The 22,744-nt window shown below is 45.7% G+C and overlaps 1 protein-coding gene across 13 annotated transcripts in view; it reads left to right on the plus strand.

Moving 5' to 3' along the window:
* PLEKHA7 (pleckstrin homology domain containing A7) overlaps positions 1-22,744 on the plus strand; it is a 238,946-nt gene that overhangs the window by 80,659 nt on the left and 135,543 nt on the right. Inside the window, exon 1 of one of the 13 annotated variants that reach the window (XM_017873619.1) lies at positions 11,786-12,168. The exons of the other annotated variants lie outside the window; for them this stretch is intronic. Coding sequence (XP_017729108.1) covers positions 12,086-12,168 — 83 coding nt within the window. The 5' untranslated portion in view covers positions 11,786-12,085. Of the gene's footprint in view, positions 1-11,785; positions 12,169-22,744 lie in introns of those variants that run through there. 13 annotated transcript variants of the gene reach the window in all.

Consider the following 22,744-nt stretch of genomic DNA (forward strand, 5'->3'; position numbering starts at 1 on the left):
TTTTTTTTTTTTTTTTTTTTTTACAAGAAATGGATGTTTTATTCCTAAAGCATTCTATTTTTTAATGAGGTGCAGATAAACTGCACATTGAAAAATGGCCTCTCCCACATCTCTTTCTCATCTCTATTCTGTTTTCAGCCTTCCAACATGTGAATGTTAATCACTGTGGGAGGAAGGTGACCATTTTCTGACCTAAAAATCATGATGTATGGTCTGATTAAGGATTTTTATGTATATATCATGTCTTTCAAAGGTATAAAGGGAGAACTTCAGTTACACATTTAATGGATTATCTTTATTAAAAGAGCAAAATTGAAAAAAAAAAGTGAAGGGGCACCTATCTTAGAATATTGAGAATGTAAGTTCACTGTAAATGTATTAATAGACCAGTAAATGTTTCAGAGAAAAAAATGAGCACAAGGAAAGCTGCTCATTGGGGCAAAAATACGTGATAAAGGGGCTATGGGAAAAAGCACCATTGTGCTAGATCACACAAATCAAACAGAACGCAGTGTTTGTATAAATGCAGACAAAGTCACGTGTCTTTCCCTGCTTCTAGGGTAACATGCCAGCGGGGGACACAAAGGGCACCCTGTTCATTCTTTCCAGCTCAGCCCCTTAACCTTAGGAAGAATATTGGAATGTTTGTGTTTGCATCCTGCCTCCTTCCTCTGAAGGTCCATGAACACTAGATACAATGATAAAATAGAAATAGGAATTTGAAATCAGGACTAGGGAAAATATAAGTAAGAGGAAAAACACAAACCCAGGGGGCTGGGAAGAATACGAAGGCACTCACATTAAGGGTATGTGTTACTGCCGAGCTTCACATTTGACTTGGAGCTTCCTGGCAGTCAAAACAAAAAGGAAACAGGGTAAGCGTTCTGGATTTTACTGTTAGAAAAGAAAAACATCAGCTGGGCGCTGTGGCTCACACCTGTAATCCCAACACTTTGGGAGGCCTAGGTGGGTGGATCACCTGAGGTCGGGAGTTCAAGACCAGCCTGACCAACATGGAGAAACGCCGTCTCTACTAAAAATACGAAATTAGCTGGGTGTGGTGATGCATACCTGTAATCCCAGCTACTCAGGAGGCTGAGGCAGGAGAATCGCTTGAACCCGGGAGGTGGAGGCTGCAGTGAGTCGAGATGGCGCCACTGCACTCCAGCCTGGGCAACAAAAGTGAAACTTCATCCCAAAAAAAAAAAAAAAAAGAAAAGAAAAGAAAAGAAAAACATCCTAGTTAAGGGGTAGCTAAGTGCTTCCTAGTTTGTTTCTTAGTTAAATTTCTTATAAACAAGGTCCTCTTCAACTTTCTTCTTTGTCTTATTCACTCCTCATTATATGGCTCCTCCGACTGGGCCAATTTCTCATTTTAGGTGGCCGTGATATAGATGGTCATATACTTCTCCTTTGTAGTGCTTATCATAGATGTACATTCTCATGTGCTTAGATGATTATTTTGAAAGCTTGTGTTCTCTACTAGACTATAAACCTCATGAGACTAGCGCCATATTGTCCTCAGTGCCCAGCACAATCTCGGCACATGGTGAACCCTCAATAAATATTTGAACAAATGAATAAGGCCAAAGCAGCCAGGGATTTTATGTGACTGATTCTTGTAGTGTCTTCACGGGAAATCAAGGCCCTTTCAAGCATGCAAACTGTCTCTTGTCCAGAGAGGTTGGTGGCCTTCTCCCAGCTCATTTTACTCCATGGTTATTAATAATTCGGAGATAGTCCTCAAAGATGAGGGAGACTGAGGCTCAGGGGGAGGGAACAGCTTGCCCAAGGTCACATTGCTGGAAGGCATGCTCTTTACTTTCTGCCTGCTGTTTCTGAGCCGGAGCCACAAGTGTCTGTGTGAGTTATGGGTTCTTATCTCTTGGCAATTAGAGCAGCTCAGCAAGGGTATTTCTGGCACAGGCCATTGCTGCTTTCTGACAGCTGCTACATTCCAATATCTCCTGAGTTTAGGGAAAAGAAAGCCCACACCTGGGGTTGGCAAAGACAGTCTCAGAACTCATTTTCCCTGGTCTCTGCACATGGTGAATGTGTTTATTGCTCTTGTCACACTGTCTCCTGAAGTGCAGATGCATTAAAGTTGAATATTATTTTCATAAAAGCCACTGGAGAGAAAGAGAGAGAAGAGACATGATTTGGGTGTCTCCAGGAACATAATTGGATTTGCTCAATGATTGGGGGAGTGTAGGTGGGAAATGACAACCTGCCAGGAAGTACATTTGATGGTGCTTTTGATTCCAAATTTGTCAGGCATGTGTTTTTAATTGCTTTGTCCCTGTTGTCATTATTCTAATAGAAACTTGATTTTTTTTTTTTTTTTTTTTTTTTTTGAGACAGAGTCTCACACTATTTCCTGGGCTGGAGTACAATGGCATAATCTCGGCTCACTGCAACCTCCATCTCCCGGGTTCAAGCAATTCTCCTGCCTCAGCCTCCCAAGTAGCTGGGATTACAGGCACCCGCCAACACGCCTGGCTTATTTTTTGTATTTTTTAGTAGAGACGGGGTTTCAATATGTCGGTCGGGCCGGTCTTGAACTCCTGACCCTGTGATCTGCCCATCTTGGCCTCCCAAAGTGCTGGGATTACAGGCGTGAGACACAGCTGCCTTCCCGGGGAAGAGACCTGATTTTTTAAAAGGGGTTCATTATCATATTAAAGTTTCTCTATTCAGCAAGGTTGGCAAATGGGATGTTTTCCTGGCTCAGTGTTGCCACCTACCGTGCGCTGCGTAGATTGTCAGTCTTCAAAATATTAGAAGGCAGTAAAACACATTTCAAACTGCAACAAGGCATAATTTGATCCGTCTGTTCTTCCACAAGGTTGCAAGTCTTCAGGGTGAACATTATAAGCATCTGTCATCACTGTGTGCTCTTGGAGTGCCAAGATACTGGTTCTAGTGAATTCTGGTGATAAAAAAAAATGCTAGACGAAAATACCACTTTTCCTTTGGTCCCTTGAGAATAAGCCTCAAAAACATGTGCTGCCTGCACATGGGGATCTGAATAATTGCAACAATCAGGATTATGTAGAGAGAGTATCCCTGAAGAAGGTACTTAGGGTGATGTTTGTAAATGTCACAGGCTTTCAGTTCTATCTTTGGCCCCCTAGTCTCAGTAAGGATTTTGGTTTGTATCAGTGATTTGGAAAACCTAATAATTTTTATGTCTCCAAAGTTGTACTTCCAGGCTGCTGGCTATTTCATATTTTAAAGTATGTTTCTACCTTTAAAGGACAGCAGAGAATAGCAGTGGGCACTGACATGGCTTTACCCCTCCCCACACTAGATAAGGACTGACACATTCAATCTTCTTTTTTTTTTGAGATGGAGTCTCGCTCTGTCACCCAGGCTGGAGTACAATGGCATGATCTCGGCTCACTGCAATAGGTTCAAGAGAGATTCTTCTGCCTCAGCCTCCTGAGTAGCTGGGATTATAGGCATATACCACCACACCCAGCTAATTTTGTATTTTTGTGGAGATGGAGTTTCACCATATTGGCCAGGCTGGTCTTGAACTCCTGACCTCAGGTGATCTGCCTGCCTCGGCCTCCCAAAATGCTGAGATTACAGGCATGAGCCATCATGCCCGGCCTCACATTTGATATTTATTTGTGGATAGATTTGGGTTCTTTTTCCAGATTTCCCCACAGTGGCTTTGACAAGTCTTATTTCGAAGAAGTAGCATAGTTACTGAACTGGCGTCTTGTTCCTAGTTTGAATAGTAAGAGCCACAAAATCACCCATACACATGTAGTACATTAAGATTTCACCTACTTTCCCCAGAAATTATTGTTTAGGCAATTAGGGACAGGAAAGTATGAAAAATACAGGTGCTAATTATAACTAGACTCTTTTTTTATGGTAAGAGATCAAAATTTCAAAGTATTTTATGTATTAATTAAGGTATTTCCTCCCCTTAACCTCCAATTAATATCCACAGTAAACAATCTTTATTAATTACATGAGTCTGAACATTTAATATCCAGGAATATGAAGACTGTACACTGGAGTATCCATTTATTGTTTATCTGGTTCCACAGTGGATTTGAGGTAGCTTATGGGAATAGGATGAAATATGGATAACAAAATAGAACAATCAGGATCAGTAGGAATATAAATTATATTAGGAGATTAAGCCTAAGGAGACAAGGAGAATGGCAATAGCCTGGTACTATTTCTGTTTAGGTAAAAAGCCAGTTCATTGGACAAGTTGATGTAGCCATTTTTTAAAGAGAAACTTGGAAGCTACTCTGGGTTTTGGAAAGCTCTGTGTAAACATGGGCTGCTTCATGTTCCTGACATTTCAGCTGAACTTTGAAAATCGCTTTTTTCCCCTGCCAACCTCTACCTGACCCCAGCACACACCCACTTCATCTGAGCCAAGGAGGTGTCAATTCTAAAAGTATTTTATCAAGCGAGGTTGGCATTTTTCTGGAAATGCTATAACCTGAGTGCCAGCAGGGCATTTGGGAAGCTTATTTTGGAAACCCTTTCATTATCATGGCTTTCAGGCCCTTGTAAGTAGTTCCAGGACCTCCTACCCTGATGGGCTGCAGTGATAGGAGGACCAAAAAAGGGAGTGTTGAAGTGGAAGGGGGCGGTGAAGTCCTCTTCTCCCAAGCCGGCAGGAGGCAAGATAACCTTTCTTCCATGGCTCCTGTCCCCAGTCTCTCCTCCAGGACCAGAGGGCTTCCTTTTGTTTTCTGTAGGCCTGGTTTGCTAGAGGTCATCCTGAAAGAATGCTGCTCAGATAGGCTCCCAGGAAGCTGATTCAGAGGATGGCGCTGGGATGCAGACTTTGCTGGATCACAGAGGGTTGCCTGGGCAGCGTGCTGTCAGTCTTCAAACAAGTTACAATCTTGGGCTGCAATTTGGCTCTGCTCTTGCTTGTTACAAGCCACCGAAGGTCTCTAGCTAGGAGAGCCACCTTCCCCACACACCCAGGAAGGATTCACAAGACCACGAGATGCCACTGATTACATCTCCTGCCCCCTCCCTGAGTGGAGACCACCATAGCTCACTGGCTTTGTGACTTTCCCTCTTGGACGTTTAATCAATGTGTCGAAATAACATGTCCAAAACAGAGTTCTGGATCAATTTTAACACCTCCCCTCCCCTTTGACTTGTCCTTCTCCCAGGCTTATTCATCTCAGGAAATAGTGCTGGCATCCACTCAGTTGCTCAAACCAAAACCCTGGAAGTCTTGTTTTTCTCTTTCCTTCTCTCCTGTCATAAATCCCATCAGTGAGTCCTGTTGGCACTACCACTAACACACTTGGCAAAGCTGAATCCCTCCCAGGAATTTCACTGTTACCATTTTGGCAAGCCACAGTCCTCTCCTGCTTGTACTGCTGCAGCAGTCTCTTTACCTCACCTCCCTGCTTTTCCCCACTTCTTTTCAGAGACATTGGCGTGGAACTGTAGACAGACTGGCTTTGCATACTGGATCCTCCACTTACTGTGATGGGCAAGTTACCTGACCTCTTTGTGCCTGGGTTTTGTCATCTGTAAAATTGGGACTATAATAGTACTCATTTCAAAAAGTTTTCATGAGGATTAAAGGAGATCATACATACAGAGTTCTTACAACAATTCAGAGCACATAGCTAAGCACTGAGTATTAGGTTTTTATTTATTGTCCTTAATCCCCAGGCCATCCTCTACATAGAAGATATAGAAATCTTTTTGAAAAGCAAATCACATCATGCCTCCTTTCTTTTAAACCCTTCCGTGGCTTCCTATTGCCTTTGGAAGAGAACCCAAATTCCTACTAGGTATTATAAGGCTAACCCGACTCCCCTACTTCATCTTTTCCTACCATTCTCACTGGTCACTGAGTTCCAGCCTCACTGTCCTTCTTCCTTCCCAGGAACAAACTTAGTTTATTCCCATCTATTCTTGTGCCAGGACAGCTCATCCCCTAGCTGTGTAGCTTAAATGCCACACTGTAGCGAGGTCTTTCCCGATACATACCCTGACCTGCACATACCACAGTTTGGTTTCTTCATAGCACACATTAATATCTGAAATATTTTGTTTGCTTATTTATTATCGGTATTTCTATCCCTCTGTCTCTTCTGTCACTACTGCATCTACTGTGCTTACTAGACATGATTTGTAGAAGGCCTCCTGGGTTCAAGGCATTCTCAGCCTCCCATGTAGCTGGGATTACAGGCGCGCCACCACGCCCAGCTAAGTTTTTGTTTTGTTTCGTTTGTTTGTTTGTTTTGCATTTTTTTAGTAGAGACAGGATTTTACCATGTTGGCCAGGCTGATCTCGAACTCCTGACCTGAAGTTATTGGGCCACCTCAGCCTCCTAAAGTGTTGGGATTACAGGTGTGAGCCACCACACCTGGCCTCAGCTTCAATTATGAATTAATTCAAACCTCTTTAGGTGACTCTTGCTAGAAGGTAAAGGTAGACAGGTGTATTAGGTCTTTCTGGCCTCTTGGCTTAGAATTTCTCAGTGTGGGTTCCAGACCACAAGCAGCCAAATCACTGAGAGGCTTGCTAAAATGCAGATTCCTGGGCTCACTCTAGACTTTTGGCATTGAATTCTCTGGTGGTAGGCCCCTGAAATCTGCATTTCTAACCTGGGGTTGTTCTGGTTAAAATATAAGTATGAAAATCATTGGTCATAGTTTTTCTAGCTTATTAGGTGTTTTGTGATTTTGTTTTGTTCTTTGATTTTAATAAATCAATAAAACTATTAATTATTTCTTTTATTAAAACTTGTATTTGGATAGCTTTTGGTCTCTGGCCATGGAGCAAGTAGGCTTTTTTCCCACCTTAATGGCCCCTAGGTGCCAGGTGCTAGTTCCTTGGTGGTGTGCTCCATGTTTCCAGCTTAGGCAAGGCAGGGAGCCTCATTTCTGTCCCTGAGCTGTTGCATGGTTCTAAGGCACTGGCCAGCTCTCCAGTGGGTGAACCTTGTGATGCATTTGGTCCCGTTAAAATTATTTTTAAAATTCAGGTTAGTTTTTGTTACTTTCCTCCCAGAAGCAGTTCTGGAATGATCCAAATTCCCAGCGTTTAATGTTTGTGCTTTCCTCCCCTCTGTTCACTCTCTAAATAAAGGCCTCATGTTTTAATAGACACAATAACAGTAAAATTAGCTTGATTAGACTCTAGGTGGATTTAAAATGTAACCTAATGGCAGCTCTGTCTGGCTTGGAAATCATGCGTTTTATTTTGAGCAGAGAATGTTGGTATTTGCAATGACGGGTAAGGGATTAAATGATTATTGAATTAAAGTGGTCAAATAATACAAGCATCCCTTATCTTTAGATCCTGTCCTGGTGGTTTTGCCTGTTATATTTTTATTTTTTATTGATTTGTTTTTGAAACAAGGTCTTTCTCTGTTGCCCAGGCTGGAGTGAAGTGGCACAATCATAGCTCATTCTAATCTCTAGCTCCTGGGCTCAAGGGATCCTCCTGCCTCAGCCTCCCAAGTAGCTGGGGCTGTAGGCAGGCGCCACCATGCCCATCTACCTATAGTGTTTTGAGAAACTTGGGCCCTCAGCTTGGAGTTTTAATCCTACCTGCCTTCAGTCCTTGGATTAAGAGTTCCTGGGTAATGCCACAAGAGAAAGTCAACAGAGTTGTCTTTCTTACCTCTGTTCCTTCCTCTGGTCTGTGAGCCCCCTAGATTCATGGAAAGCTAAAAATGTGAAGCAACTTGCAGTTTAACAGCCTTGAGCCAAAGCACCTACAACTGGCCAGCTCCCTGCTCCCCAAAAAATCCCAGCAGATACTTTGTGTGTGTGTGTGTGTGTGTGTGTGTGTGTGTGTTTTGAGACGGAGTCTCACTTTGTTGCCAGGCTGGAGTGCAGTGGCGCAATCTCGGCTCACTGCAACCTCCGCCTCCCAGGTTCAAGTGATTATCCTGCCTCAGCCTCCTGAGTAGCTGGGACTACAGGCGCCTACCACCATGCCCGGCTAATTTTTTATATTTTTAGTAGAAACAGAGTTTCATGATGGTCTCGATCTCTTGACCTTGTTGTGATCCACCCACCTCGGCCTCCCAAAGTGCTGGGATTATAGGCGTGAGCTACTACGCCTGGCCCCAGTACATAGTTTCATTAAATAATAATCCCCTACACTGAGGTGGTGCAGTTCCCTTTGTTCAAGAGTTTTTACATCTACCCCCTAAAAGGAAAGTAGGGGCTTTATTAGGCTATTTACCAAGGAGAGGGGGAGGCAGAGATCACCCAACCAGTTATTACTGAGCCCAGTCTTATCTATGGCTTGCTGTTATTCAGCTGATTCTTGCCTGTGTGCTTGGTGGCACACCAGGTGTGAGAAAAGCAAGGTGAACAGTTTTGGGTCCTTAGGACCAAAGGTATATGGCTTATATGCTCTCAGCTTATTAAGAACCCAGAATATTTGGTAGAGAGTTTTGGGAGTAGGGGACAGACCCATTAGCTGATATTCATGGCTGCTTCATGTTGGAACCTTTAGTTTAAGCTCCTGAGCGTTATTATAAGCATAGCCCAGGAGGTAAATGTAAAAATAATTTTCTTGCCAATTTTTCCTGCATGGTATCCTAGCGACGATGTACTTTCTGTCCTTGGGTGTTGGGGCACCAACTGGGGCCGTATCAAAGCTTGCAGAGGGGAAGAATGTGAAGGGCATGGTCAGTCACCCCTTTAAAAGTCAAGGGATAGTTTCTTTTATCTTTTGGAGAGTTTTTTAAATGCAGTTTTAAAGCAGCATTTTATGTTGTGATTACCAAAGTAATATATGTTTATTGTCTGACAACTTCAAAAACAGAAAATTCAAAGAGAGGAAGTAAAAATCAGCTGTAATCCTGACATTGTTAACATTTTGGTGAATATCCCTCTAGTAATCTTTTATTTATTTATTTATTAACTGAACTTTCAAACAATGATTAGGTTCTAAAATTATAGTGTATGGTAAAAAAACTCATAAAGTCAAATGTGTACCCTAAACTACCATGGACAGTAATTTTTATGCACACTAAAATTAGACTTAAGAGCAACAAAAATCTACATAAGGGCCAGGTGCGGTGGCTCATGCCTGTAATCCCAGCACTTTGAGAGGGCAGGGCAGGAGGATCATTTGAGCCCAGGATTTGAAACCAGCCTGGACAACATAGTGAGACTCTGTCTCTAAAAAAATTAAAAAAAAAAATTAGCTGGGCATGGTGGCACACACTTGTAATGTCAGTTACTCAGAAGGCTGAGGTGGGAGGACCACTTGGGCTCCGGGAGGTGGAGGCTGCAGTAAGCCATGATTGTAACACTGCACTAACATGATGGAGCAAGAATACTGTGTCTCAAAATCAAAATGAAAAAAAAAAAAATCTGGGGGCAAAACCAATCTACCTTTAAGATTACTATCAAACCCCTAATGGGGAGTAGATGGTAGTGGAAAATTGAATTCTGTTCCAGCTTGCCTGTAAGGTTTATTTCATTCTGGTTTTTTTGTTTTTGAGACAAAGTCTCACTCTGTCACCCAGGCTGGAGTGCAGTGGTGCAATCATAGCTCACTGCAGCCTCAAGCTCCTGGGCTCGAGATCCTCCCATCTCAGCCTCCCGAAGTGCTAGGATGACATGCCATAGTGGCATCACAGTTTACCTCAGATAGATTCTGAGTCAACCAGTAAGAAAAATGAACACAGGTGTTTACCACCTCCCTCCCCAACAGACCACACACACACACACACACACACTCACAATTGGGATGATTTGTTCTGTAACATTTTGTTTTATTCAACAGTATATATTTAATAATTATTTTAAAAGTTGTATGTATTCCGTCGTAAGCATGTACCACAGTTTATTAACCAATTTCCTGTTGTACAATTAGATTATTTCCAATTACTTGCTGTTGTGAAAATGATGAGATGAACATCCTTGAGGATAAATCTTTGTGCTTATCCACAATGAAGTATTCTGGCTAAATTCTTGGTTGTGGAATTGATGGTTCACAGGATATGAGCATTTTAAAGCCTTTTAATTCATATTGCCAAATTGTCCCCAAGATCATTGCATGCTTACTTCAAAGTGTCTTCTTGCCAACATTACTGGAAATTATTATTCAAAGGAGTCTTGCACAGCATGGCTTTTTTGTTTTTTTGGATGACCCAGGGCTTCTGTTCATTGTCTGGCCAATTTATCCTGGAAAGAGTACATGAAAGGAGGCTAGAGATGATAAGTGCTGGTGGCTGGGTTGTGGGGGAGGGTGGGGAAAGATAACAGAAGGGTGAGCTTGGAGGCCATTTCTTTACTCTGGCCTCCAAGCTATCTTCAGCAGACATCTCAATATTGCTTAATACTTACAGGGCATATATAGTTTTAAAAGCGTATTCACTACTATAATTTTGATTTGGAAAATAATTTGGTGCCTTGTCACCATAGAAGAATGGGAATGGCATTTGTATATTTATCCAAAAGGAAGTATGGTTTAAAAAAAATATATGGAGAAACAGTGTCCTAATCCAACCTCTCATTTTATTTTTATTTTGTTTTGAGACAGGGTCTCGCTTTGTCACCCAGGATGGAGTGCATCACAGATCACTGCAGTCTCAAATTCCTAGGCTCAAGCCATTCCCTCCCTGCTCTCGCCCCCCGCCTCAACCTCCTGACTAGGTACCGCTACAGGCTAGCACCACCACGCCCGACCCAACCCCTCATTTTATGTAGAGACACTGATACCAGAGAGTGGAAGGGTTTTCTCTATGGCCACACAGCAAATTGATGACTGAGTTGGTGCCTCAAGTGAAGGTTGCTGAATTCCTGTACAGTGCTCTTTTGCAGAGGCAGGACAGCCATGGGTAAGGGAGAGATGAGAAAACAGACATAAGGGTGTCTTTGGACAGATAGCCAGGCTGTCTTCTAGGGCCTGGGAGCCACCCTATGCCCCACCTGGATAAAAGCCCAGATGTTTCTAGCATGGCATTTCCACTTCTGCCTAATCATCTGCACCTGTGAATGGAAGCAAGCTTATACTTTAATACCCAGTAGTTTTGCCTGAACTTTCCCACCCCCTGGGTAACCTCTCAGCTTTGTCAAGTATCACTTCGTCAGGGAGCCTTTCTTGACTGCCAAGACTTAAGACTCCCTGGTGCATTCTTATAGCACCTCTGTAATCCCCTTGCAACAATGGTAATTACTTTGTTCTGTATTTAATATAGGTCTCCCTGACTAGAGAGAAGCACTGTGAGTGTAGAAAGATTATCTGTTGCTCCTGGCAATACTAACCCTTAAATGTTTGCACGTTTGAATATTTGGACGGGTGCTAATGAATGAGTTAGAAGTGTTTGGGCTGCTGAGAGGTGCTGTAGTTCTGATTGCCTGCAGGACCAGGAGAGTGATACCTTATTGCCAAGGGCATTGAGAAAAGAGAGAAAGAAAAGAGACATAGTTGAGGTTGCCAGGGCAGAGACAAGCCAGAGGGTATGGTCTGCTTCGCTGGGTGCCTGATAGCGGCCTCCTGGGTGATGGGGTCGCAGTCACATCTAACCAAGCCTTCATTCCTGGCTTGTCAGAATCCGTTCCCGCAATTTACCAGGGGTTGTTAGAAGCGTCCATGAATCGTTCTGGGGAAGAGAATTCAAGGTCAGGACTCTTGGAGGGGAGACAACAGCAACCCAGGTCTCCTGCAGCCTGGTCTTCCCAGCCGATGGGCACTTGCGGCAACGGATGACAGGTCTGCTGGTGTCTGGCTAGACGCCAGAACAGCGCCGTTCTGAGGCCGCAGGTCCTGCCCCTCCGCGCGTTTTCCTCCCCCTCCTCAGTCTCCCTACTCCTCCCACTTGCAGCATCCTCTGCGAGGAAAGGAATGTGCTGCGCTCGGACGCACCGTCCTGGCCGAGCGGCAGCACCTGGGGCGCGCCCGGGAACGCTGGGGTCAGCCGTCTGGCACTGCGCCACGTGCTTTGGTCGGTGCTGATGTCAAGTGGGTGTGGGCTCCTCGGAAAGGCCCGGGCGAGGACGAGGAGGGCGCGCCATGCGCCGCTGGCGAGCTGAGGCCCCGGCGCCCTCCGTAGTCCAGCGCCGCTGACCGGTGGCCCGCCCGGGCTCGCGGAGCAGTCGCATGGAGCCGCGGAGCTGCCAGCCCTGGCACGCGTGCCCCGCCACGCTGGAGGTCTGGCAGGGGCCGCCAAGGGGGGCCTGCAGGTGTGTGTGCGCGCTGTAACTTTCGGGGGGTCTGCGGGCTGTCGAGCCGACAGGGAGCAGGGTGCACGGGCTCCTTTTGGGGGTGCTTTGTGTCTGGGCGCGGGCGCGACCGGAGCCGGCTAGTCCCCGGCCAGCCATGAGCGAGGGAGCCGTAGCTGGCCGCTGGAGTTTCTGCAAGAGAATTCATTGAGCCGGCGCCTGGCTTTGGGTTACTCCTCGGGAAGGACGCCGAGGGAGCTGCTGTTGTTTTTAAAAATCGGGTCTCCAAGTACAGCCTGCGTTCATGTTAACAGGATTGTCTCAGCAGCAGACAGCGCCGCTTCCCGAAATCAGCTGTGGTTGGGGACCCCACAGGCGTGCGGGCTGCGGGGACAGCAACTGGCCAGCAGTGGAGGGGGTGGGGAACGGGAAGTGGGCAAAGGCGACCCCGCCAAGCGTTCCGCCCAGTGTGTGGGGGCACCTGCCCTTCCTCTACACCCACACTTGCCAGGAGTCGGCTACGGAGGAGGTAAGGGGTCAGCTTCTCGCCTGTGACAGCTCTGGTTTCAGACACACCTTCCCGAAGGAATGCAGAGGCTTTGTTCCAGGCGCCCGTCCCAGCCCCGAGCCCTGAAGCCCGGGGGCATAGAGCTGGGACTCCGCTGCCATTACTCATCTTTTATGGCAACGCCGGCAAGCTCCTAGGTAGGCAAGTTAATTATTAATGTGTCTAAGCTGGAGAGAGGAAATCTGAAAATGAGATTGGTGGGTTGCAGGCCTCCCCCTTTCCTTTTTGGCTTTGGCTAGGCAAGGTTTAAGCCCGAGGTATTGCAGTCTATTTCCCGAGAAGGATAAGGGCATTCCCCCAAGGCACGAGCACTGCCCCCCAAGGGGTCCCCTTTCCCTGTCGGTGGGACCGCCCCCTCTCCTCCCAGAGGGCAGAAAGGTGCATCCCTCAGATTTTAATGTACTTTAGAACCCGCCTGTACCCCTCCTCCTTTGCCTTCCTAAACGAATCTCACTCCCATCCCCTTCTTCAAGGCAGCTTCCTGAAGAAGCTTCCAGACCAGGTGTGGGAGACCTGAGTCCTCTCAGCAGGTAGAGTCTGAAACATTCTGAAAAATAGAAAAATGTTGCCCTGTCCCAGCCGTGGTGCCTGAAAACCTCCTTGCGTGCTCCGCCAGTGCCCTGGGGTGTATTTTCAGGCCTGGGGGCTGTGGGCAGAGGAAGAGGTGTCTGTCAGGTATCACCTGACTTGTCTCTCCCAGGGCCCTCAGCAGGAGGGGAGTAGGGAGGTCCAGGTGGGAAATAGAGAAGGTGGAGTGAGGCTCCTCCCTCAGGCAGTTTCAGTTTCCCTCCTGTCCTTGTCAGAGGGAGGGTGGGTCTAAGACTGATAGTTGTACAAGGTGTCCTGTTTGTGTGCTGGGGTATTTCTGGGTGGGGCCCTAATGAGTGGGAGTGCAAGGGCCCAGCCTTAAATGGAGGGCTGTGGACCAGGCTGGGCTCTGGGGAGGTGGGAGGGACGGGGGTTGGTTGGAGGCAGACCTGAGGAGATTTTTTTAACCCAGCCAGGGCCTTAGAAGAGTTGTGAAACTCAGCCTTCCTGGTAGCATTGTGCCTTAGAAACCTGGGAAGCTATGTGCTGGCTTAGGACAGAGTTTTCAGTCCTGTTAATGGAAGGGTCGAAGGACTGGACTGTAGAGTGTGATGAGGAAGATGAGCATGTCTTGGAAGCTGACATTCTGGGGAGTGTAAGAGGGGGCTGGGTTTATGTAAGAGCGGGGAGGGGCAAAGGCAAAAAGTGTGGGGAGTGGGGTGGGCTTACAGGAGGCAAGGAGCAGGGAGGCAGATTTTAGCCCTGGGTGTGGGCTGTGTATCAGAGAGGTGCTCCGAGACAGGTTGCTGTGCTCCCTTCCCTTCCTCCCAATTTTCTATCCCCTTTCTCAGTGACTTGGCTTGCTGAGTTTGCCTGCCTCTCTGCTGTGGTCTCCATGGGCTGGGCTGCTCCAGTCCCTACCTCACTCCAGCCTTCCAGGGAGAAAATGAGTGAAGGAAGGCTTGGCTTTAAAGAGGCTGTTGACTCTGATACCCTGGGCTATTGGGCAATCAGTGCCATCTGCCCTGCCACCTGGGTTTGTGGTGTGTACACTCCATGGCAGCCCTCCCCTAACACACTGGGCTCTAGCTTGTAGAGTGCCACTTTCTCCGACCCTGCCCTGAGCTGCTAGTACTCTGTGAATTGAGGATTTGAAGATGGCCTTGATTAGGAACAAGGTTTTTCTGTTATGAAAACCACTGAAGCCTGCCATGTAACGTCTCACCTTTTGGTCTGCTGGCCATGGCTGCATATTTGTGGATAATGGCCCAGCCAGGACGGCCTGGGGCAGCTACTACCCAAGGTGATTCTGGAAAGAGTAGGTGGGTAGTGGGGTCCCTAGGGCACTGAGTTAAGTGAGAGGGCATCAGAGGTTATAGGTTATGGGGAAAGTGAGGCAGTTATCAGGCTGTGGGATGGTGGGGTGAGGATATCATGGCCACTATAGATTGTGAGGACAGAGGACTGAGTAGGGCTAGCTTGGAAATTCCCCATGTGTCTTGCTCCTAATGTCTGCACTGGATGGAGCAGACTATGGTGAGTCCAACATCAGTGGACGCCTCCGTCCTGGGGCCTGACTCCCCCTGCTATCAGGGGAAAGGGGCAGCCTGTCTCTCCGCACCAGCTCTTCAGCTTGTCTTCTGTCTTCCCTCTTAAAAGAGGCACTTGGTTAATGGTGATTACTGAGTTCCTCAGTAGCAGCTGTGGCAGGGAGCCTTTTCCTGGGATGGGTGGCAAGAGAAGCTCCCTAGGCTAAGAGAAGAGTGGTCTGATGGTTTGTTCTGACTCAGGCAAGATCGGGAGGAGAAACAGACTAAAGACCCTGGCAGCTCTTGCAGTCTTGGTTTGCAAAAGCACGAAGTTCCAACCTAGGGTTTGTACTGCATCTGGTGAAGGGAAAAGAAGCCAATGTTCCAGGTCTACGCCCTGTGAGTACCCGGGAATGAGGGGAGAGAATGAGGGGTTAATTGAAGCAGTGTGGCAATTTCTTTGGGGGCTTGGGCTGAAATTCAGTCTCTGCTACTTATTAGCTTTGTGTCCTTCAGCTTCTCTGAGTCTCAGTTTCTTTGCCTGTTTGTTAAATAGGGACAAGGCCACTCCCCCATCCCCAGGACAATTGTGAGAATTGTATGGGATGATTGTAAAGGATTTAACGCAGTACTCACCAATCGATAGCTATTATTTTTCATTAATTAAGGCAGCTAGAGAGTCCTTGGATCATTAGCTGAGAGGTTTTTTTGCTTTGTTTTTTAAATGTAGAAAATAAGAATGTCACGAATGTATTTTCTGCTGCTGCCAGAGGCCATACCTGGGCTCTTGGGTTCAGATGTGACAACTGTCCTAGAAGAGTTTCATCTGACTTCCACATCAAACCTGTTTCCAGCCTCCAAATATTCAAAGAGGCCTTGGAGAACCGTGAATCTCTGACCGCAGTCATACAGCACAGCTGAACTGGAAAGGTCACCTGCTCAAACTCCAGCCTTCTCTGGTCCAGCCAGGATTAGGGAATATTAGTCCTAAGAGCAACTGGATACCTGTCACATTTTAGCTGTGTGACTCTAGACGAGTCCTTTTATCTCTTTGAGCCAGTGTCCTGTAAGAATAATAAAACCTGCCTCACACAGTTGTTCTTATGCTCAAACAGGATAACGTATGCTCAACTATAATGCGGCATTGTGTATTATTGATAGCTAACTAGGTACCAGACAGTGATCTTAGTATATTCCTGTATTATCCCATTGAATTATCACAGCAAATTGTGATGCAACTTAATTATTATCCACATTTCATTGATGAAGAAGTTGAGCTGTTGAGGATTGTAATTGTTATTGTTGGATAACTGACTCCTTATTGGAAATCATGCATCTGAAGACCTATCTCCCAAAGTAGGAGTAAACTAAAGTTCCTACAAATATGTTTGCATGCTGCCTTTCTTCCACTGACCTATTCTAACATCCCAGGCTAAATCTGAACATAAATTTGTAAAATAAGTTTGCTGTTTTGGCACTCCTCTCTGCCCCCTCATCCATAGGCTCTATGGGGCCAATGGACACAGTGCCTTCTTGTCTGTAACTTTTAAGTGTCACTTGCATGGGATTGTAACCCTCTTTGCATGGGATCTTACCCTACCTAGTAGTTCCTTTCAAGAAAGAGGTTGCTAGTTTGGTTTGACTTTAGGCAGGGGAAATGTTTGGTCTAGAGCTGACTGTTAGGCTCAGAGTTTTCAAGGTCCCATCTTTCTTTCTGACGCATCTGGTAAGCTGTTTTGCTCTGTTCCAGATGATCTGCCTTGAGCAGAGGTCTGAAGTTCTCATTGTGTTGGAAAAAAATGTAAAAGGAATGAAAAAACAAACAAAATGCCCTGTGAAAATTAGGGCTGCCATCTGGTGGTGTTTCAGACGTGGGCATTGCTCATTAACAGAGTTACGATCACAGCCCCAAATTCATTCTTATTACTTTTGTAGTATGTTTATAAGATTACAAAAAGGCTGCCGCTTTGTGGGTTATTTTCTCTTTTTATTACTTGAACAACATTTATGCAGGTGTGACACCAATAAAGCAATACACGTCTGGTTTGGAATAAAAAGTGAGACACCACTGGTGAGGCTCTAGGTGTGCTTATGAGATTCTAGAGCTCTGGTTAGCAAAGAAAGTGTTTTCACAGCATGGAGCTGTGTACTCTGCTCCTATAGCAGCCTGCTGGTGTTGTCAGAATGGGCATAGTTCCTGTCATTTTACTGGAACTTGGAAGTGACACGTCTGAAGTCAAGTAGATATGTAATGGCAGAGACTGGTCTCCAGGTCCCTGACTTTTCGGACTCAGAGGCAAGCAGTCTTATTTGTCCTGATAATAAATTAAATAATTTTTCCTATTATGTATACTTTGTGGGAAATTTAGAATATTTCACTACAAAGAAGATAGAAGGAGGAAATTATGGACCAAGCACCGAAGACAACCACTGTCCATATTTTGATGGATTTTGAAAAACCTTTTCTGTTTTGTTTGTTTAGAAATGGGGACATTTGTTTTTGTCAGGGGAGATTTGCTATTTGCTTTTATTTATACATCTCTGGGCATATCTAATTTCCTCCTTTGGAACAGGCTTTCTTTCTGTAAGCTTTGATTCCCTACAAATTCAGGTGAAGCTCTTTATTTTAAGTAAAGCACTGTGCTAGGCACTGTGGGGGAAAGAGATGAACAAGACATTCCTCCTTTCGGAATTTACAATTAAGTGGGAGAGGCAGATGTGTACTCAACCAATAGTACAGGTATAATAGTAATAGCAAACATCTCTGGTATCCAGCCCTTTCCATGTGCTTTATGCAAGTTACTCACACTTAATCCCCAATCAACCTTGTGAAGGAGGCATTGCCCTATAATTGTAGAAACTCAGAGGTTAAATAGTCTGCCTAAGGTGATAAAACGAGCAGCCACCCAAGCTGGGATCCAAATCCAGCTTGTCCCATTACAAAAGCAAGTGTCCTCTCCTGTGAAAAACTGCTGGTATCACAAATCCCAGAAAAGGGAAGCTCAAAGTCAAAGTCCTTTGTGAAGAAAGAAGGGATGGTACATATCTCTTTGTCATTTCCTCTCTCATCCTTTCTCTCTCTCTGATTCTAATTATATTGAGTAATATTTATTATCTTTTTTAAAAAAATTCCCTGCTTAGAATCTTTTGTTTTTTTGGGGTCATTTGATAATAAATCTCAGAGTATTGGAACTGGAGGGGAATGAAAAGGTTACCTAGACTATCCTTTTTACTTTCTTTTATTTTTTTTTTTCCAAATTTTTAATTTTAAGAGATGAGGTCTTGCTCTGTTGCCCAGACTGTAGTGCAGTGGTGTGATCATAGCTCACTGCAGCATCCAACTCCTGGGCTCCTGACCAGCCTCTCAAAAAGATAGCACTACAGGTATAAGCTACCATGCTCGGCTAAGTTTTTTTCTTTTTTTAGAGATGAGATCTCGCTATGTTGCCCAGGCTGGTCTTGAACTCCTGGCCTCAAGTGATCTTTCTGCCTGTCTTCTGAGAAGCTGGGATTACAGGCACCAGCCACTGCATCTGGTTCTTTTTATTTTCTTACTGGGGAAAACTGAGTCTTAGAGAAGAGCAGTGACCTGGGCATACCGAATAGTTTTTAGTTAAGCGAGGACCAGAACTCAAGCTTTCTTTTCACCAGAGTTTCCCAAAGTGTGAAATTATATATGGGGTAATACAGGGGTGAATCAATCGATCTTTCTTTCTTTCTTTTTGACAGAGTTTCGCTCTTGTCACCCAGGCTGGAGTGCAATGGCGTGATCTCAGCTCACTGCAACCTCTGCCTCCCAGGTTCAAGTGATTCTCCTGCCTCAGCCTCCCAAGTAGCTGGGATTATAGGCATCTGCCATCAAGCCCAGCTATTTTTTTTGTATTTTTTTTTAGTAGAGATGGGGTTTCATCATGTTGGCCAGGCTGGTCTCAAACTCCTGACCTCAGATGATCCGCCCACCTTGGCCTCCCAAAGTGCTGGGATTATAGGCATGAGCCACCACGCCTGGCCAAGGAGTGAATATTTCTTAATAGTTTTTTTTTTGTGTGTGTGAGTATATAATGTTTTTCATGTGTGTTTGAAGAAAAATGTAACTAGAACATCAAAGTCATCATTTGGCAGCTGTTATGCTTAGGATATAGCTAGAGTCCTTGTGGTCTATTTAAAGGAAAAATGTGGAAGTACAGGTTGGACAAGATGTGGCAGAAATTACAGAGGTGGTGTGAGCGATGTGTGGTTAACGTTAGGGAAACAGTGCATTTACACCAGTTTACACTTCCTCCTAATGGATCCACCTGCCTGGCCAGCTTTACTATTTCAGGGGCAAGTAGAAGGGAGCCAACCCTTAGTGAAAACATACTACTTGCTGGACATTTTACCTGCTGGTCAGTATCAGCGGGCTCATTGTACTGACATGTGTATATATTGAGAAAGCTCAGAAGTTGAGTAACAAGCTCAAGGTTACAGAAGAGAGGTTGGAGAGTGAAGGTTCAGATCCCAGCTTGGACTCCTTCAGTTGCCCCTTATAGCCACCTGCTGCATTCCACAAGGTGAGTGAGCCTGGGACCTTTCTCCTCCTAGGTCTGACTCCTGTTGGGATTTGACATGTTCTAGGTCTTGCTTTTTTTTTTTTTTTTTTTTTTTGAGGCGAAGTCTCAGCCTCTGTCACCCGAACTGGAGTGCAGTGGCCAGATCTCAGCTCCACTGCAAGCTCCGACCTCCCCGGGTTCACGGCCATTCTCCTTGCCTCAGCTCACCGAGCTATCAGCCTGGACCTACAGGCGGCCCGCCACCATCGCGCCGGCTTTGTTTTTTGTAATTTTTAGTAGAGACGGGCGTTTCACACGTGTTAGCCAGGTGGTTTCGTCGGATCTTCCTTGACCTCGTGATCGCTCCGTCTTCGCCTCCACAAAGTGCTGGGATTACAGGCTTAAGCCACCTTGCCCGGCCAACATGTTCTTGTTAAGGTATCAGGCTCAAGTGGAAATGAATGTGGTTGGGTTGCTAGATTGCTGCTATAGCCTGATAATTTAAGGCTTGATTTTGATAGAATTTTAAAGAATGTGCAGTATTTATCAAATCTGACTCATGCTATTCAGTGATGGAACCCTTATCCTGCTTCTGTCCATGTTGTGATGACGCCATGTGAATTGTGAGCCCCAGGAAGATGTAGATTGTGAAAGACTCTTGAGATTGAGTCATCTATGCATACTTTCAGAGTTCAGAGAATCAACTAGTAGGCATTTACCTAGAGTGGAGGCGTGGAGGTGAGGTGTGGGCTGCTTCCACGTTAGGTGAAGAAACCTGGAGCTGTAGGTTATAGAGAGAAGAACGACTTTCAGGGCCCCTTGTGGGACATTTTGGCTAGAACATGGGATCCAAGCTTTTGGTCCCTCCTAAACCAACCAAGAAGGTTCAACTTCTTAGTGCTTTAGGACTACATGGAGCATGGTCTCTTGCACAAGGTGAACAGTCCCTGCATCTGCGATGTGGTAGGTGCTATGATAGTGGAGTGGGCCAAATGATGGGCCCCTCCAAAAGATGTCCATGTGCTAATACCCAGAACCTGTGAATATGTTACCTTATATGGGAAAAGGGACTTTCGGATATGATGAAGGGAAGGACTTTGGGATGGGAAGATCATTCTGGATTATCAGGGTGGGCCCATGTAATCAGAAGGGTCCTTATAAGATCAGAGTAAGGGAAGGAAATATGAGGAGGGTAGTAGAGGTTGGAGCGTTGTGCCCTTGAGCCAAGGAATGTGGGCAGCCTCTAGAAGCTGGAAGAGGCAAGGAATGGATTCTGCCCTAGGGCCTTCTGAGGAGCACGGGTCTGCTGACACTTTGATTTCAGTCGAATAAAACTGATTTTGGACATCTGACCTCCAAAACCTTAGGATGATAAATTTGTGGTGTTGTAAGTTCCTAAATTTATGATAATTTGTTATAGCAACAATAGGAAGCTGATATAGATAGACACTGAAGATAAACAGTGAGTATAGCATATCTCTGCCTTCAGGCAGCTCTCAGTCTAGTGGGGAAAACAGGCAAGTCAATAGCCAATTTTTTATTTTTTATTTTTTTGAGACAGGGTCTTGCTCTGTCATCCAGGCTGGAGGGCAGTGGCATGAACTTGGCTCACTGCAACCTCCACCTCCTGGATTCAAGTGATTCTCCTAACTCAGCCTCCGAGTAGCTGGGATTACAGGTGCCTGCCACCAAGCCTAGCTAATTTTTGTATTTTTTGTAGAGACGGGGTTGCACTGTGTTGGCCAGGTTGGTTCCGAACTCCTGACCTCAATTGATCCACTAGCCTAAGCCTCCCAAAGTGTTGGGATTACAGGTGTGAGCCACCGTGCCCAGCCTCAACAGTCACTTTTGATAATAGTGTCCCAGCAGGGCTATAAATCCAGGATTCTGAGGGACCTAATTCAGCCTGGCCTCAGGGGTGCCACTGAGGATAAGTTGGAGGAAGGTGGGCAGGGAAGAGCCTTTATGGCGGGAAAAAATGAGCATCAATGTCATCTCAGTCAGATCTGAAAACCAGGTGGAGCTTACTGGCAGTCCTTGCAAGGGAGAAAGCTGGTTCCATCTAAATTGGTGCAGTCTCCATGGCTCTGTTTTCAGACTAAAGCCTTTTGGGCCTTGCATAATTGGGGAGATAGGTTGAAAAGTCCTATGTTTCCTCCTCAGGGTTGTGTGATAATAGAGTTCACTGTTCCAGGCACTGCAATGGCTTTTTTACACATTGTCCAATCTAATCCTCAAAACAACTGCCTGGGGTAGGGACTGTTTTCCTTATCCTGTGATTGAGGAAAATGAGACTTAAGTTAATCAGGCCCAACACCACACAGCTTGTAAGTAGTGGGGCTGAGATTCGAATCCAGGTCTTTAGGCCTCAGAGCCCATGTTCTGAGCATGGTTTTCTGTGGTAGAAAGACCACTTGGCCAGATATGAGAGGACCTGAGTTCTAGTCCTAGGTCTGCTTCTTATTACACTTAGAGCAGGTCAACATACTTTCCAATCTGTTTTCCCATCTGTAAAAGGAGATAAGAGGCCAGCCTGCCTCAGAGATGTTGTGAGTTCAGGGAGAACCTGAAGGCAGCGTGTCTCAGACACCTCTGGAGAGGGCCTTGATAGTAAACCCCAGCCCCTTAAGGGTCATTGAGGTGGGCTGGGGAATTCGGCCACAGTGGATCATTGAGGTGTCCACATGGGGCTATTGTATTTGCATCCCTGGGTAGTGGTGGAGATAAAAAGTGAAAGAAAGTGGGCAAGAAGCAGCAGAGTGGCCTGTCTCAGGGTACTGGGAGTGGGGGTATAAGTCTAGGAGAGAGAGGTGTGACCTGCATCGTGTTTTCTCCAAAGACACGAATGCTGGAGGCAGCTGAAGAGAAAAACCTTTCTTGTCTTGGGGTCAAGTGACAAGCATGTAGTACTAGCCCTGCCACTTACCGTCTGTGTGATTTGAGGGATGTTGGCTGGAGTTCTGTAACCTTCATTTTCTCATGTGTAAAACAGGGCTAATGATTCCCGTGTTGCAAAGCATGTGAAAGCATCCTGTCCCTTTCCTGGCATGCAGTGGACATTCATAAATAGTGGTGAACTCTAGATCACTTTAATATTTCCCAGGGTTAATCCAGTAAGTCCCAGTTCTTGGCAGGATTCTGCCTTTCTCCCTTGCCTTTCAGACTCACTTAGGCACATTGTAGTTGGATGTGAAGGAAGGTCTGGCCATAGACTGAGAGCCCCGTGAATTCTTGAGTGGGAAGACCCTGTGCTTCCTGGCAGGAGATGCTGATCAGTGTTTTTCTGGTGGCTGTAGTAGGTACGCAGGGCCACTGTGGAAGCGAGAATGTTTGTCTTGCCAAGTACGAGATTGAGTGTCACCGGTTTGCTTTCTGGAAATAATGGCTGTGCCGATGAAGTAGATTTATGGCACTGAGGTACGTCAGAGATGAGACTGATCTTT

The sequence above is a fragment of the Rhinopithecus bieti genome, unplaced genomic scaffold, assembly GCF_001698545.2.
Source record: "Rhinopithecus bieti isolate Rb0 unplaced genomic scaffold, ASM169854v2 scaffold_8211, whole genome shotgun sequence".
Taxonomy (NCBI): domain Eukaryota; kingdom Metazoa; phylum Chordata; class Mammalia; order Primates; family Cercopithecidae; genus Rhinopithecus; species Rhinopithecus bieti.